Source organism: Somniosus microcephalus, chromosome 2 (assembly GCF_052327205.1).
Source record: "Somniosus microcephalus isolate GS21.2 chromosome 2, FLI_Smic_1.0, whole genome shotgun sequence".
In the NCBI taxonomy this organism is placed as follows: Eukaryota; Metazoa; Chordata; class Chondrichthyes; order Squaliformes; family Somniosidae; genus Somniosus; species Somniosus microcephalus.
The window spans coordinates 142,514,077-142,531,421 of NC_140988.1; the positions used below are offsets into that span (position 1 = coordinate 142,514,077).

Genomic DNA, 17,345 nt, shown 5'->3' on the forward strand with positions numbered 1-17,345 from the left:
CGGTACCCCACTAGTCACTGCCTGCCACTCGGAAAACGACCCGTTTATTCCAACTCTTTACTTTCTGTCCGCCAACCAGTTCTCTATCCAAGTCAATACCTTGCCCCCAATCCCATGTGCCTTTATTTTGCACGCTAATCTCTTGTGTGGGACCTTATCGAAAGCCTTCTGAAAGTCCAAATACACCACATCCACTGGTTCTCCCTGATCTATTTTACCAGAACTGGACACAGTACTTGAGGTGTGGTCTGACCACATTTGATGATGATCTCCTCTGATTTATATTCTACTGTATGGGCTGTGTTGTTCAACACTCAATTCGCTTTGTTGATTACTGCGCTGCATTGGTTGGACATGTTGAATGTGGAGTCTACTAAGACTTCGAGATCTCTTTCAAATTCATCCTGAGCTATTTCAGTACCACTCATGGAATATGTGTGTTGCCCATTTTTCTTTCTGATGTGCAGTATTTTACACTTTTACTTTTTATACGCCTTTATTTATTTCCTTTTATATTACCTGATAGTCTTTCTCCATACCCTCTCTCTGCTTTTCTAATCTCTTTTGCTTTCTGTCTATATTTTCTATACTCCACTTGATTTGCTTTGCGTTATTACTCTTAGTCTAGTCACATGCCTCTTTTTAAATCTCACTTTAATTTCTCTATTCATCCACAAAGCTCCATCTTTACCGTTTGTGGAAATAGGTGCTCTAATCACCTCTTGTTTGAATGTTGCCCATTGTTTTCCATTGTCTTATCTGCCATTGTTTCTTTCTAGGGAAACGTGATCCATCCGTGGCTAACTAAAGAAGTTAAAGATAGTATTAGATTAAAAGAAGAGGCTTATGATGTTGCGAAGAATAGTAGTTAGCCTGAGGATTGGGAGAGCTTTAGAAACCAGCAAAGGGTGACCAAAAAATTGAAACAAAGGGAGAAAAAGGAATGAGAGTAAACTAGCAAGAAATATAAAAACAGATTGTAAGAGCTACTACAAATATGTAAAAAAGAGAGTAGCAAAAGTAAGCGTTAGTCCCTTCGAGGCTGAGACAGGCAAAATTATAATGGGGAATAAGGAAATGGCAGAGACTTTAAACAAATATTTTGTATCTGTCTTCACAGTAGAAAACACAAAAAATCATACCAAAAATAGTGGGGAACCAAGGGGCTAATCAGAGTGAGGAACTTAAAGTAATTAAGATCAGTAGAGAAAAAGTACTTGAGAAACTAATGGGACTAAAAGCCAACAAATCCCCTGAATGTGAGGACCTACATCCTAGGGTTCGAAAAGAGGTGGCTGCAGAGATAGTGGATGCATTGATTGTGATCTTCCAAAATTCCCTAGATTCTAGAACGGTCCCAGTGGATTGGAAGGTAGCAAATATAACCCCGCTAGTCAAGAAAGGAGAGAGGGAGAAAACAGGGAACTATAGGCCAGTTAGCCTGACATCAGTTGTCAGGAAAATGCTCAAATCCATTATTAATGAAGTGGTAACAGGGCACTTAGAAAATCATAATATGATTAGGCAGAGTCAGCATGGTTTTATGAAAGGGAAATCGTGCTTGACATATTTATTAGAGGTTTTTTGAGGACGTAACTAGCAGGCTAGATGAAGGGGAACCAGTGGATGTAGTATATTTGGATATCCAAAAGGCATTCGATAAGGTGCCACATAAAAGGTTGTTACGCAAGATAAAGGCTCATGGGGTTGGGGGTAATATATTAACATAGATAGAGGATTAGTTAACGGACAGAAAACAAAGATTAGGGATAAACTGGTCATTTTCAGGCTGTAACTTGTGGAGTGCCGCAACGATCAGTCGTTGGGCCTCAGCTATTTACAATCTATATTAATGGCTTAGATAAAGGGACTGAGTGTAATGTATCCAAGTTTGCTGATGATACAAAGCTAGGTGGGAATGTAAGCTGTGATGAGGACACATAGGCCTAGAAATTCAGTTGCTTGCGCCAGCCGGTAGCGCCTTAGGAGGAGGAGATGTTGGGCGCTAGGCGGCTAGCGGCCGGGCGCAGCGCGATCTGCGCCTCTCCCCAACTTCACTAGAGATTTCGCGTCGGCGCAAAGTCTTTGCGCGCGCTCAGCTGCCCGCGCAGATCCTGACGTCATTTCATCGTGCAACGCCCGTTGTGCACCCCAAACCAGAACTTCAGTGGCGCCGCCCTTCTTTGCGCCTGGCGCCCCCAGCGACTGGTAGAGGGGAACGGTTCCCAGTCGCTGCGGGGTGCGGGGGGCGCTATTTAAAGGGGACTCCTCCTGCATTATAAGTGACAGCCATTTTGTGCCAATCCTTCTGTGTGAGAGACAAAGGCAGAGAGCTTTCTGCTTTGACTCAGCGCTCGCACAGGTACTTCTGGCTTCAGGCCAGAGCTTTGCACTTGGATTTCACTTTCAGTGCCATAGCCTTGAATCGCCACATATACTGTAATGGGGGCTACAATGGGTGGAAACGTTGGCTTTCTGCATTGCATTCAAAGGGATCAGAGATGCCGTGAGAGAGTGTCAGTCATGGCCAGACGGAGAAGGGCCAACAGGTGTCGGCACAGGAGGCCTTACCCACCCAGGGTATACCGCCAGCTGTTCTCATATCTGAACATGTCTGAGGAGCAGTGTGTTCGGAGGCTGCGATTCAGAAGGGAGGTGGTCACTGAGATCTGCCACCTGCTTCGCAGAGATCTGCAGCCACAGCTGAGGAGCAGGACGTCTCTGTCGGTGGCAGTGAAGGTGACGGTGGCTCTCAACTTCTATGCCACCGGCTCCTTCCAATCCGCTACTGGGGACATTGCCAACATCTCCCAGTTCGCGGTACATTGCTGCATCCGACAGGTGAACAATGCCCTTTTCAGAAGGAGACGTCAGTACATCTCCTTCCCCATGACCCTGGACAAGCAGCAAGAGCGTACAATGGGATTTGGAAGAATAGCGGGCTTCCCCATGGTCCAGGGCGTAGAACTGATGAACCAGCATTGGTCAGGCCTTGCTTCAGGGCTGCAGTGCGCAGGGCATGGCAGCCAGACAAGTCCACCCTCCCCCTTTAAGAGCTGACCGGCGCCAGAGTGTCTGCCGTCAATCAGCAACTCGCCGCACCTGCGCTGCGCCCGCCCTCGGGGGTATCGCCCCGGACCGCCGGCTTAGCGCCTAATGATAGTCGTGCATCGCCTGTTTTAGCGCAGCAGCAACCTCTTGGGGCGATGCGACTGAATATCGGCGAACGTGGCGCGAACTTTAGCGGCCGCCCGACTGTAGCGCCCCGAACGTGGCTATACTGAATTTCTAGGCCATAGAGCCTGCAAAGGGATATAGACAGGTTAAGTGAGTGGGCAACAAGGTGGCAGATGGAGTATAATGTGAGGTTATTCACTTTGGTAGGGAGAATAGAAAACAGAATATTTTTTAAATGGTGAGAAACTATTAAATGTTGGTGTTCAGAGAGATTTAGGTGTCCTCGCACTGGAAAGACAGAAAGCAATTAGGAAGGCAAATGGTATGTTGGCCTTTATTGCAAGGGGTACAACAGTAAAGAGTAGGGATGTCTTGCTACAATGTTACCGGGCTTTGGTGAGACCACACCTGGAGTACTGTGCACAGTTTTGGTCTCCTTATCTGAGGAAGGATATACTTGCTTTAGAAACGGTGCAATGAAGGTTCACTCGATTGATTCCTGGGAGGAGCGGGTTGTCCAATGCGGAAAGATTGAATAGATTGGGCCTATACTCTCTTGGGTTTAGAAGAATGAGAGGTGACCTCATTGAAATATACAAGATTCTGAAGGGGATTGACAGGGTAGATGCTGAGAGGTTGTTTCACCTGGCTGGAGAGTCTAGAGCTAGGGGGGCATAATTTCAGGATAAGTTTCATTTAAGACTGAGATGAAGAAGAATTTATTCACTGAGTGTTGTGAATTTTTGGAAATCTGTACCCCAAAGGGCTGTGGATGCTGAATCGTTGAGTATATTGAAGGCTGAGATAGATTTTTGGACTCTAGGGGTATCAAGGGACATGGGGATCAGGCGGGAAAGTGCAGTTGAGGTCAAAGATCGGCCATGAATTTATTGAATGGTGGAGCAGGCTCGAGGGGCCGTATGGCCTACTCCTGCTCCAAATTCTTATGTTCTTGTGTAGTTTAGCTGAGCAAGTTTCCTTTTTAACTTATTGAAGTTTGTCTTTTCCTTGTCAAATACCTTTATTTTTGACTGTTCTCCCTCCTTTTCAATTTTTATATTGAATCTAATGTTATGTTTGCTGTTTCCTAGATGTACCTACTTGCTCAACTTAATTTCCCAGAATTATATCGCACACTGCTTCTTTCCTTGTTGGACAAAAATGTGAACACTACATCTAACCCCAACATATCTTTGGACAATTAAACTCACTCTTTATTACAGCCCTGTTGTTTTTGCATTTTTCTTAAATTTATCTACATAGATCTTCTTCTATCTCCTGTCCACTGTTTGGCAATCTTTAATAAACTCCCTGTAGAATAACAGTTCCCTTCTTACTTCTTAACTCTGACCATTTCAATTCAGCTTTTCCAGCATTCCCTATGTTATCCAGGAGCTTCCAACATTTCACAGGGCTGAATATCACCGGTTTTAGCTGTCCCTCATACGAAACTAGTTTTCTCTTAAAAATAAAAAAAAAGATTTAGCTCCTCAAATATAATTTTAGGCCAAGTGCACTTGAAGGCTAAACTGCTGCTGAGGTTAAACTCCGCACTGAACTGGCCCCTCACGCTCTAGTGGTCTCTTTTGCTGCTCAAGCAATGTTTTATTTTCTAAACTGTTCATGTATGCTGAACTTTCAGGACATCTAAGAACTTTGCGTAATAAAGATCTTCCTGAAGTACCTATAAATAGAGGAATTGCTTGAGGCACTGGAAACATCCATTAACTTCAGCCTATTAACTGCATACATGAATGGTTTGGTTAATTGGCTTGTGTCATTTTACTTAGAGAACAGTTTAATCTGTTTGATTTTGCTTGATTTCTGCTTTTTCCCTCTTGTGCAGCATGTGATTCATCTTGTCAGACTTGCTACCATGACAACCCAAAATGCCTGACCTGTCCTGAAGGCACAGTTATACACAATGGGATGTGTGCCTCAGGTTGCCCTGTGGGCTATTACAAAGATGTGGCTAACAGATGTGCAGGTAAGAACTAATACTGGCGATACGGCCCACATTTCAACAAGAAAATATATAAATCATTTGAGATATTTGTACAGTTCTCATGAAGAGCACTCTGCAAGAGCAGCTTAACATACTGCTAGATTGAGCCAATTTATATTTATCTTTCATGCAGTATAATTACGGGATTATATATACTTTGAAGTGTCATAGCAGAAAATAGTGTAGGAAAGCATTTGATATCACCGTTAATTTGAGCACTGGAAAATGTTCAAAGGAGAAGCATTTACCTTCCACTAGCTTTCTTAACATGTGATACGTGTTGATAGATAATAATTCCTCCTGTAACCTTGATATGGTATAATCAGAATTAATTGGGCTGGTGAATGGTTTCCTCTAACATTGGAGAAGCATGTATAGAAGTGTGAGAGACAAAGTACAGGAGTTGTTCTTGTATAGTGTAATCCGCTATTTCCAGTGTGGGAGGCTGTCTTGAGTTGGAAATCATACTTCTGTCCTTTGAGGTATTTATGTTTCCTTTTCCCCTTGCTTGGTCTCCAATGCAATACACACCATCGCTGTCTGACAACTGACAAGCCAGCTGCTACCAATCCACTACCAATAAAGCTCTCTAACTGGCTGTTGGTAGGCTCTGTGGATGAGAGCAGGCAAGTGAAACTTTCCTGTGGGCAAGGGGTGGCCTCGACTTGGTATCCCACCACAGTGGCACAGCTATGATCAGGAATTCACCTTTGGGGTTTGAAAGTTCTTTTTTAGTGAAAAATGAGGCAATACCTGTTTTTCTCTGTAATTAATGACCCATTAATAAAGTCACATTCTCAGAAATTGCACATTTTAAATCCCCACGATTTTGCTAACAGCTCTTTAATTATGAAGAAAAATAGCACATTCTAGTTTATTTTGTTAAAAAGATTAATTTTACCCCCAGTGTGAGAAATTCCAGACTCATGGTCAGACCTTCCCATTCACTGTCAGGGTGCGTTAGTTTCCTGGTGCATTGTGCCATCTAGAAATCACACTTAGGAATTGAAGTGGCTCACAGTTGCAGTTTATTTTATGATTAACTGTATTTATGCATGTTGCATTAACTAAATGCTTCAAATTAATTGAGATCTTTGACTCAGATTGCCAGTCTGATCACCTGTTTTAATTCTCTGGCCGGGAGTTTCGGTTCGATTGTGCTGTTTTTTATTCAGCGGAGTTCGGCCGATATCGACGTAACCGGAGCGCAAAATTGCAACATTTTAAGTGCAGATTGCGTTCAGCGCAACTCGTGCTTCCACGATCTTTTGTGCTAGTTTTAAAATATTGTGCTAGAAGCAGGCCTCGCCCACAAAATTGGCCATGCCCCCAGAGTGAATTAATCACCACTGGGAGTTTCTGCTAATTGCGCTTGTTTGCAGGCCTTCAGGGAGGCTTTAAAAATTAAGCTGGAACTTTTGGGCGCAAGGACACTAAAAGGTACGTTTTAAAAGGTTCTGAATGTTGAATTTTTTAAAAATTTACTAAGGAACTGAGTACTGTACCTCCAATCTAACTAGAAAATAGTTTTGTATATTTTTCATAAGTCATTTTCAGTCATTTAAAATTGGGTTACTCAAAGGTGGTGGATTGACACTGTGATTTAAAATGCTTATTGTTTGTGATAAACCCATTTTCAACTGTATTAATCAAACTTTACCAAGTTACCACTCTTAAATATATCAAGGAATATTTTTAAAAGCAAAATCTTTCTTTTTTTAAATTGTGTTTTAAAACGCTGCTCGGTTGCGCTGGTCCATGGCAGATTTTGCGTTCGGCAATATGCAAATGAGTTTTAGCAGAAACAAGGGGAAAAAACACTTTACAAAACGGACCCAATTTTGGCCGCAATTTGGACACTACTCGCCGATTGCGCCCAAAGCAGAAACTCTGCCCCTCTAGCTTTAAAATTTCAGTTCCTCATTGCTTCATTCTGACATTGCAATATTTGGAGCATTGGTGAGTAGCCTCTGAAGATTTAAACTGATTTAGACTCTGCTCAGATTCTGTGCATCTGTCCCTAAGATGTGCTTTTACAAAAAAAAATTTAAAACATGTTTTTTGGAAACTATTGGGCTGATTAAGGTGAGGATTAATTTTAAAGCTGGTTTAACTTTAACTTAAACTGGGATCTTAAAATGTGAGTACAAATATTGGGAATGCACAAGTGAGACAGAGATCTGAAGAATTATTTTTCCCACGAGTATTCGATATATGCAGTAGACTCCCATCAAAGCAATTAATGTCATGATGATTAATGCCTTTAAAAAAAAAAGTAAGTTAAATATCTGGTTAAATATCTGTTCTCGGGTTAAATATAAACAGAAACAATCTAATATTCTGTGGGACACTATGGGGTCGATTTTCATTGACCCGTGGAGTCGGGATTGGAGGCGTGCGGGGGGTTACGGTCCCAAATTCGGGGGTCCCAACACCATCCCGCCCCCAACCCGCCTCCATGTAAGTTTCAAAGGAGGCGGGTACCCGCCCCGCACTGGGACCCGCCTACCCGAGGCGGGAAGGGATTAGTGCCAATTAACTGCCTGTTAACAGGTAGTTAACAGGCAGTTTTTAGCCTAATCCCTATTTTAAAGCTTGGAGTGTGGGATTCCCGACGGCTCCAAACCACGCCAAGTTAGAGAAGTCGGGCCGTCGGGTTGAAGGACTTGGAGGGGTCGAGATGTCGGTGTTCAGGTGAGTGATGGGTGCATGAGTGCAAAGGTAAGTGTGTTTGGTGTGTCTAAAGTGTGTAAAGAAGTTTAAATCACCTGTACTTACCTTTTCAGCCTTCCTTCCTCTAGGTTTCGGGAGTCCATCATCTAACCGGCACAGAAAGCAGAACGGCTGCGAACTGTCAAAAGTGACAGCCTGCAGCTTTCTGTGCCGGTGAGATTTCTAACTGAGTCTGTGTAGAAGGACTCAGGTTAGAAGTAAGACTGCCAGTGTTTGACAGCTTTAAACAGCTGTGAAACACTGATATTTCATCTGTCAAAACGTCTTGACAGATGAAATTTCAGTCTGTGACGTCACCTGTTGCCAGGTGGCCCTTAATTGGCCTGCTGAGCCCGCTGGGCGGACTCAACAAGGTGAATCAAGTTAAAATCGCGTGGATTGGGCGCATCTCGATGGAGGTGGGACTACAACTCCGAAAGTTGTAGTCCCGCCTCCTTCCCGACTTCTGAATGAAAATCACCCCCTATGGGTTCATGGAAATGCCATCTGTGGCGTGCGACTGGTAAAAGGAAATAACCGTTGCCCCCTCCCCCCCCCCCCCCCCCCCAGAAAGACTCCATATAAAATGACAACATATGCCTTCCCTTGGAGAAGATATTTCCATCATGTTAGATCTGCCAGCAAGAAGGGCCCCACTTGGATGACCTTTGTTTGGATATGTTTCTGACTGGCTGTTGAAGAGGTACATGTGAATTGGCATATTTCCTGCTGCTGGACACTAAGCTCAGTACTCAGATCAAAAGTTCAGTACAGAAGCTTCATTTGGCAATTTGCTAGCAAAGACTTCAAAGAATTTGGACCATGCTCTCACACCCTGCCCTGTGGAATGGCAGGACTTGGGAGTTTAATCACTCAGCCACAAGACATAGAATTTGTAGGTGCATCTTTTATGTTAGTGCAATGTATATATTGTATCTTATGATGACTAAAAATACTGAACATAATCTTACAGGTGAGTAGGACTAAAGGGAACTACAGTACAGTCAGAGATTGTCTTTAGGAATTCATGTTTTTTCATTTATAATTTTTTCAAAAATCCATATGCCTCTTTGTGGAGTCCTGCGTATTAATCCCATTTTATATTATATAACATTATTTTGTTCAGCAAAAAGTGGAGCAGACGTGTTACACCAAGGAGGATCTTCCTTAAACACATCCAGTGTATGACACTTATGTCAGTGAATTCAAAAATAAATACAAGGGTAAAGTTACTGATCCCATTCTTTTAATGGGGAGCTGTGCTTAAAGAAAACGCAGGTCAGAAAATCGGTGGTATAGTATTATAACCATATCTCTGAACTGTGTTGCCTTTGAGTATCGAACCCCCACAATGAACATTGTAAACTTAGTCTACAAGGAGAACTGCCAAAAAGAATGAGGTGGATCCCCACACTACAACAACAACAGCTTGTATTTATATAGCGCCTTTAACATAGTAAAATGTCCCAAGGTGCTTCACAGGAGTGTTAAAAAACAAATTTGACACTGAGCCACATAAGGAGATAATAAGGTAGATGACCAAAAGCTTGGTCAAAGAGGTAAGGAAGAAAGTTGGTCAGTGAGTTATCCGTGACCACTTGTAAGCATCCTCTAATAGTTATAGGTGGGCATTGATAGAGATCTAACTAAATTTCCAGCCTTCGGGGTGGTGCAGAGGAGGAATCTAAAGAAAGGAAAAATAAATATTAAGAACAACATAAGTAAAAAAAAATGAAGTTAAAAATATAAAAGTCATGATGTTGTCTCTTTTGCTATGGTTTATAAATTCATCATGTAAGAGAATTCCACTTATTTTGGTCTCCCACGTGATACTCATTACTGAGGGAATGCTGCATTGTCAGAGGTGTTGTCTTTTGGATGAGATATTGAATCAAGATCCTGTCTGCCTGCTCATGAGAACTTGTAAGATTCCAAGGGGGAAAAATTGGGTTGCTTTGCGCCTCCTGTTAGCGTCCGGGCGTGGCGCCGCTAATACCGCCTGCGAAATTCAGCGGGAGGTTAGCGGCGGCGGTAGCTGGTAGCGCCCTGCGGCGATTACATCATCGCCGTGTGCAGCGCCCTGGCCACAAACTTGGCTCGCGCCCCCTGACCTACCACCGGACGCTATGTCCGACAGAATCAGGGTGGTGTTTTTGTGGCTGCGACGGCGCTAAATACAGGAAACTTTTTTTTATCCGGCACCGACGGGACCGACGTGGTGCTGGTTCATCAAAAATTCCGGATAACTGAAAGCTATAGTAAAAGATACGGAGCTGAGAGCTCCGTATAAAGCAACAAACCCTGTTGCAACAGGTTCAGAACAATGGCCACAAGCTCCAAGCGTCTCTGTAGCTTAGCAACAGCTGCAGCCACACCCTTGCACAACAACAGATCGAGGAAGGCAAGTAATAAAACTTACCTGAACCTACTCCTGAATTTTGCCGGTTAACCGAGATTTCCGGTTATTTAGGTGCCGGTAAATCGAAAGTTTCCTGTAAAGGACAGGTGCCGGGCGGCCATTTTTTTTAGGCCACCTGCCAGCACCTGCCCCCTTTCGCCTCCTCATGCGGGGTGCCGGCCGTGATCGGTCAGCCCAGCACTCCTCTTGAATGTCAGGCTCTTTTCCCGGCACCCCGCTCCCCGGTGGTCCAGCAGGGCCCCGGTGTGCGCTGCGCTAGGCCCCTCTTTAATTAGGGGAGGGAGGTCTGTAATACCACGATACTATGTGCTGACGTGTGTGTCACTGTTGCACGTAGCACCACGATATTAAATGGTAGCGCCCCAAGAGGGAGGGGGAGCGCTTCCAGTAGTTTATAGCGTGGGGGCGCTAACTTTTTTGGGGCGCTAGTGAAGTTAGCGTCCCAAAGTGGGCACGACCCAATTTTTCCCCCCATGACTCTAAATGAAGAAGAACAGGGAAGTTCTCCTCAAGTCCAAGTCAACATACAGGGGTACATTTTCCTGGAGCCGTCAGATGGGGTTTCAGGCATGTGGGGGGGGGAAATCCCGAATTCGGGGGTCCCGACACCATCCCGCCCAAAACCCGCCTCCACGTAAGTTTCAGGGGAGGCAGGTACCCGCCCCGCACTGGGACCCGCTGACCCGAGGCGGGAAGGACTTAGTGCTATTTAACTGCCTGTTAACAGGTTGTTAACAGGCAGTTTTTAGCCTAATCCCTATTTTGAGGGGTGTCGTGTGGGATTCCCAACGGCTCCAAACCACGCCAGGTTAGAGCAGTCGGGCCGTCGGGTTGAAGGACTTGGAGGGGTCGCGATGTTGGTGTTCAGGTGAGTGATGGGTGTATGAGTGCAAAGGTAAGTGTGTTTGGTGTGTCTAAAGTGTGTAAAGAAGTTTAAATTACCTGGACTTACCTTAACAGCCTTTCCTCCTCTAGGTTTCGGGAGTCCATCACTCAGCCGGCACTGAAAGCAAAATGGCTGCGAACTGTCAAAAGTGACAGCCTTCAGCTTTCATTGCCGGTGAGACTTCTAACTGAGTCTGTGTAGAAGGACTCAGGTTAGAAGTCAGACTGTCAGTGTTTGACAGCTTCAAACAGCTGTGAAACACTGATATTTCATCTGTCAACACGTCTTGACAGATGAAATTTCAGTCTGTGACGTCACCTGTTGTCGGGTGGCCCTTAATTGGCCTGCTGGGCGGGCTCAACAAGGTCAGTCAAGGGAAAATCACGCGGATTGGCCGGACGCCGATGTAGGCGGGACTAAAACCCGAAAGTTGTAGTCCCGCCTCCTTCCCGACAGCTTAGGGAAAATCTACCCCAATGTATATCCTTCAACCAACACCACCAAAAACAGATTACTTGGTCATTCCCAATTTTAAATGGAGGGTTATTAATATAAATTTAAAGGCAAGCTGGAGATATAGAACTTAAAGGTTGCAAGGGAATATTTTGTAGAACATAACATTTTAAATATTTGGTTAAAATCAAAAAGTAGTTTTTGAAAAGCTCCTTTTGATCTGAAACATAACGTAGGAAAATGTGTACTTTATTTTATAGTCATTATAGTCAGTACAGAAATGGGTAGGTTTCTATTTCTGCCTGTATCCCATGAACACTGCTGCCCGTATCCTAACTCGCACCAAGTCCCGTTCACCCATCACCCCTGTGTTCGCTGAGCTACTTCGGTCCAGCAATGCTTTGATTTTAAAATTCTTATCCTTGTGTTCAAATCCCTCCATGGCCTTGCCCCTCCCTATCTCTGTAACCTCCTCCAGCCGCACAACCCTCCGAGATCTCTGTGCTCCTCCAATTTTGGCCTCTTGCGCACCCCCGATTTTAATCGCTCCACCATTGATGGCCGTGCCTTCAGGTGCCTAGGCCCTAAGCTTTGGAATTCCCTCCCTAAACCTCTCCACCTCTCTCTCCTCCTTTAAGATGTTCCTTATAAGTTACCTCTTTGACCAAGCTTTTGATCACCTGTCCTATTATCTCTTTATGTTGCTCGGTGTCAAATTTTGTCTGATAACACTCCTGTGAAGCGCCTTGGGACATTTTTACTGGGTTAAAGATGCCATATAAATGCAATTGTTGTTGTTTAAAAGGTAGATTATATTTGGGGATGCTTTGGAGGACCATGTGGTGAACAGAAAGGAATGTTTAGGGAAGATTCTAATTTGATATTAGATTTCAGAGCATTGTGAGGTTTAGGGGAAACCCACTTGTATTGCTTTCATTGACTTTCAGAAGACTTTTAACCTCATGTTGCCCTTATGAAGAGAATGGAAGCTATGGGAGCATATTGCCACATCTTGGATTCTATCCAGGATATGTACTTCAGCTTCACAATTTGTGTATATGAAAGACACATTGAACTTTTCTCTCTTGATGGACGAGCAAGGCATAATTGGGCACTATCACCATCCTATTCGATATCTGTATCAAAAGTTAAAATCCCAACAAGGAGTTTGAGAATTTGAATTTTGTTTCAAAAATCTGGAAATACAATGCTTGTATTAAAAAAGTGACCATGAAGCTATCGGATTGCTACAAAAACCAACTGGTTCACTAATGTTTGGCCTATATGTGACTCCAGTCTCACACCAATATGGTTGACTGAACTGCCCTCTGAAGTTGACTAGAAAGTCACTCCACTGTATCAAACCACTACTGAGCATTCCACACGGACTGGAGCAGTTCAAGTACATAAGAACATAAGAAATAGGACCAGGAGTAGGCCATTCGAGCCTCTCGATCCTGCAGCACCATTCAGTAAGATCATGGCTGATCTTCTACCTCAACTCCACTTTCCTGCACTATCTCCATATCCCTTGATTCCTTTAACATCCAAAAATCTATTGATCTCTGTCTTGAATATACTCAATGACTGAGCCTCCACAGCCCTCTGGGGTAGAGAATTCCAAAGATTCACCACCCTCTGAGTGAAGAAATTTCTCCTCATCTCTGTCCTAAATGGCCGACCCTTTATTCTGAGACTGTGACCCCTGGTTCTAGACTCCCCAGCCAGGGGAAACATCTACCCTGTCAAGCCCTTTAAGAATTTTGTATGTTTCAATGAGATCACCCCTCATTCTTCTAAACTCCAGAGAATATAGGCCTAGTCTACTCAATCTCTCCTCATAGGACAGTCCCCCCATCCCAGTCTGGTGAACCTTTGTTGCACTCCCTCTATGGCAAGTATATCCTTCCTTAGGTAAGGAGACCAAAACTGTACACAATACTCCAGGTATGGTCTCACCAGGGCCCTATATAATTGCAGTAAGACATCTTTACTCCTATACTCAAATCCTCTTGTAATAAAGGCCAACATACCATTTGCTTTTCTAATTGCTTGTTGTACCTGCATGTTAACTTTTAGTGATTTGTGTACAAGGACACCCAGGTCCCTCTGAACACCAACATTTCCCAATCTCTCACCATTTAAAAAATACTCTGTTTTTCTATTTTTCCTACCAAAGTGGATAACTTCACATTTTTCCACATTATATTCCATTTGCCATGTTCTTGCTCTAATAAAGAGAGAGAAGATGCTCATCCACTCTGCAGTCCTTGTTCTCATCCCCACAGGTAGCAAGTATCTCATACCTGTTGGTCAAAGTCAAGGGCTGAGGCTCCTCCATCACTACATCCTGGGTCCCCATACCTTCCTGACTCACAGTCACATCCTCCTGTCGCTGACCATTGACGAACTCTGAAGTACTACTTAAACTAAGGGGTGTGACTGCCTCCTGGAACAAAGTGCCCAGGTAAGTCTCCCCCTCCTTGATGCCCCGCAATGTCTGCACCTCGTACTCCAGCTCAACAACTCTGAGCCGAAGTTCCTCGAGTTGCAGGCACTTACTGCAGATGTGGTTGCTCGGGATCTCACTGGTCTCCACAAACTCCCACATGCTGCAGTTATGGCACACCACCTACCTTGCCATGTCTATCTGACTTTCTTTCTTTATTTGATTAGTTAATTAATTATTTTTAATCAATATTTTAGTTTTATTACTTAATTGGTTTATCTAGTTTTAGTTACTAATTTAATGAAGTAAAGTTATAGCAATTTACAGTTTCTTAGCTAGCTTAGACACTAAATAAAACAGGGTGACCAAGGCTGGGAATTCAACATCCAGGGGTATTCAATGTTCAGGAAAGATAGGCAAAAGGGCAAAGGAGGTGGGGTAGCATTGCTGGTTAAAGAGGAAATTAACACAATAGTAAGGAAGGATATTAGCTCTGATGATGTGGAATCTGTATGGGTAGAGCTGAGAAATAGCAAGGGGCAGAAAACGTTAGTGGGAGTTGTATATAGATCTCCAAACAGTAATGCTGAGGTTGGGGTTGGCATTAAACGGGAAATTAGAGACGCGTGCAATAAGGGCACAGCAGTTATCATGGGTGACTTTAATCTACATATAGATTGGGCTAACCAAATTAGTAACAATACTGTGGAGGAGGAATTCCTGGAGTGTATACGGGATGGTTTCCTGGACCAATATGTCGAGGAACCAACTAGAGATCAGGCCATCTTAGACTGGTATTATGTAATGAGAAAGGATTAATTAGCAATCTTGTTGTGCGAGGCTCCTTGGGGCGGTGCGATCATAATATGATAGAATTCTTCATTAAGATGGAGAGTGAAGTATTTGACTCAGAGACTAGGGTCCTGAATTTAAATAAAGGAAACTACGATGGTATGAGGAGCGAGTTGGCTAGGATGGATTGGGGAACGTTACTTAAAGGGTTGACGGTGGATAGGCAATGGCAAACATTTAAAGATTGCATGGATGAACTACAGAATTTGTTCATCCCCATTTGGCATAAAAATAAAACAAAAAAGGTGACTCAACTGTGGCTAACAAGGGAAATTAGGGATAGCATAAGAGCCAAGGAGAGGACATATAAATTGGCCAGAAAAAGCATCAAACCTGAGGATTGGGAGCAGTTTAGGGTTCAGCAAAGGAGGACAAAGGGATTAATTAAGAGGGGGGAAATAGAGTATGAGAGTAAGCTTTCAGGGAACATAAAAACTGACTGTAAAAGCTTCTATAGATATGTGAAGAGAAAAATATTGGTGAAGTCAAGCGTAGGTCCCTTGCAGTCAGAATCAGGGGAATTTATAATGGGGAACAAGAAATGGCAGACCAATTAAATACATACTTTAGTTCTGTCTTCACAAAGGAGGACACAAATAACCTCCCAGAGATGTTGGGGAACATAGGGTCTGATGAGAGGGAGGAACTGAATGAAATCAGTATTTGTAGGGAAATGGTGTTAGGGAAATTGACGGGATTGAAGGCCGATAAATCCCCAGGGCCTGATAATCTACATCCTAGGGTAGTTAAGGAAGTGACCCTAGAAATAGTAGATGCATTGCTGGTCATCTTCCAAAATTCTATAGATTCTGAAACAGCTCCCATGGATTGGAGGGTAGCTAATGTAACCCCACTATTCAAAAAAGGTGGTAGAGAGAAAATGGGGAATTATAGACCGGTAAGCCTGACATCGGTGGTGAGGAAAATGCTAGAGTCCATTATAAAAGATGTAATAGCAGAGCATTTGGATAACAGTGACAGAATCGGACAAAGTCAACATGGATTTACAAAAGGTAAATCGTGCTTGACTAATCTACTGGAATTTTTTGAGGATGTAACTGGTAGAATAGATAAGGGAGAACCAGTGGATGTGGTGTATTTGGACTTTCAAAAGGCTTTCGATAAGGTCCCGCATAAGAGATTAGCGTGTAAAGTTAAAGCACATGGGATTGGGGGTAAGGTACTGACTTGGATACAGAACTGGTTGGCAGACAGAAAGCAAAGAGTTGGAATAAACGGGTCTTTCTCCAAGTAGCAGGCAGTGACTAGTGGGGTACCGCAGGGATCGGTGCTAGGACCCTAGCTATTCACAATATATATTAATGATCTAGACGAGGGAACTAGATGTAATATCTCCAAGCTTGCAGACGACACAATGCTGGGTGGGCGTGTGTGCTGTGAGGAGGATGCCGAGAAACTCCAGTATGATTTGGACAGGTTGGGTGATTGGGTAGATGCATGGCAGATGCAGTATAATGCAGATAAATGCGAAATTATCCACTTTGGTGGCAAAAGCAGGAAGGCAGATTATTATCTGAACGACAGTGGATTGGGAGAAGGAGAAGTGCAACGAGACCTGGGTGTCCTTGTGCACCAGTCGCTGCAGGTAAGCATGCAGGTGCAGCAGGCAGTTAAGAAGGCAAATGGTATGTTGGCCTTCATAGCGAGAGGATTCGAGTACAGGAGCAAGGATATCTTGCTGCAGTTGTACAGGACCTTGGTGAGACCACACCTTGAGTATTGTGTGCAGTTTTGGTCGTCTTATCTGAGGAAGGATGTTCTTGCCATGGAGGGAGTGCAGCGAAGATTCACCAGACTGATACCTGGGATGGCAGGAATGATGTATGAGGAGAGATTGGGTCGATTGGGCTTATATTTGCTGGAGTTGAGAAGAATGAGAGGGGATCTCATTGAAACTTATAAAATTCTAACAGGACTAGACAGACTAGATGCAGGAAGGCTGTTCCCGATGGCGGGGGAGTCCAGAACCAGGGGTCACAGTCTAAAGATAAGGGGTTAGCCATTTAGGACAGAGATGAGGAGGAATTTCTTCACCCAGAGAATGGTGAACCTGTGGAATTCTCTACCACAAAAGGCAGTTGAGGCCAATTGATTAAATATATTCAAGAAGGAGTTAGATATATTTCTTAAGGCTAAAGGTATCAAGGGATATGGGGAGAAAGCAGGGACAGGGTACTGAATTTGGATGGTCAGCCATGATCTCATTAAATGGCGGAACAGGCTCGAGGGGCCGAATGGCCTACTCCTGCTCCTATCTTCTATGTTTCTACGTAATACTCACCAACCAATCACCTACCTGCTGTCCTGTGATGTCACTCCTTGATTTTCTTTCCTCTCTCCTCCGCTCTTTCTTCCCCTGGCTCCACTCCAT

General features: G+C 43.8%; 1 protein-coding gene across 1 annotated transcript in view; it reads left to right on the forward strand.

The window, feature by feature from the left end:
• Nucleotides 1-17,345, forward strand: part of fras1 (Fraser extracellular matrix complex subunit 1) — a 747,542-nt gene that overhangs the window by 370,421 nt on the left and 359,776 nt on the right. The window contains exon 16 of the mRNA XM_085963231.1: nt 5,024-5,164. Within this exon, the coding sequence (XP_085819357.1) occupies nt 5,024-5,164 (141 nt within the window). The remainder of the gene's footprint in view (nt 1-5,023; nt 5,165-17,345) is intronic.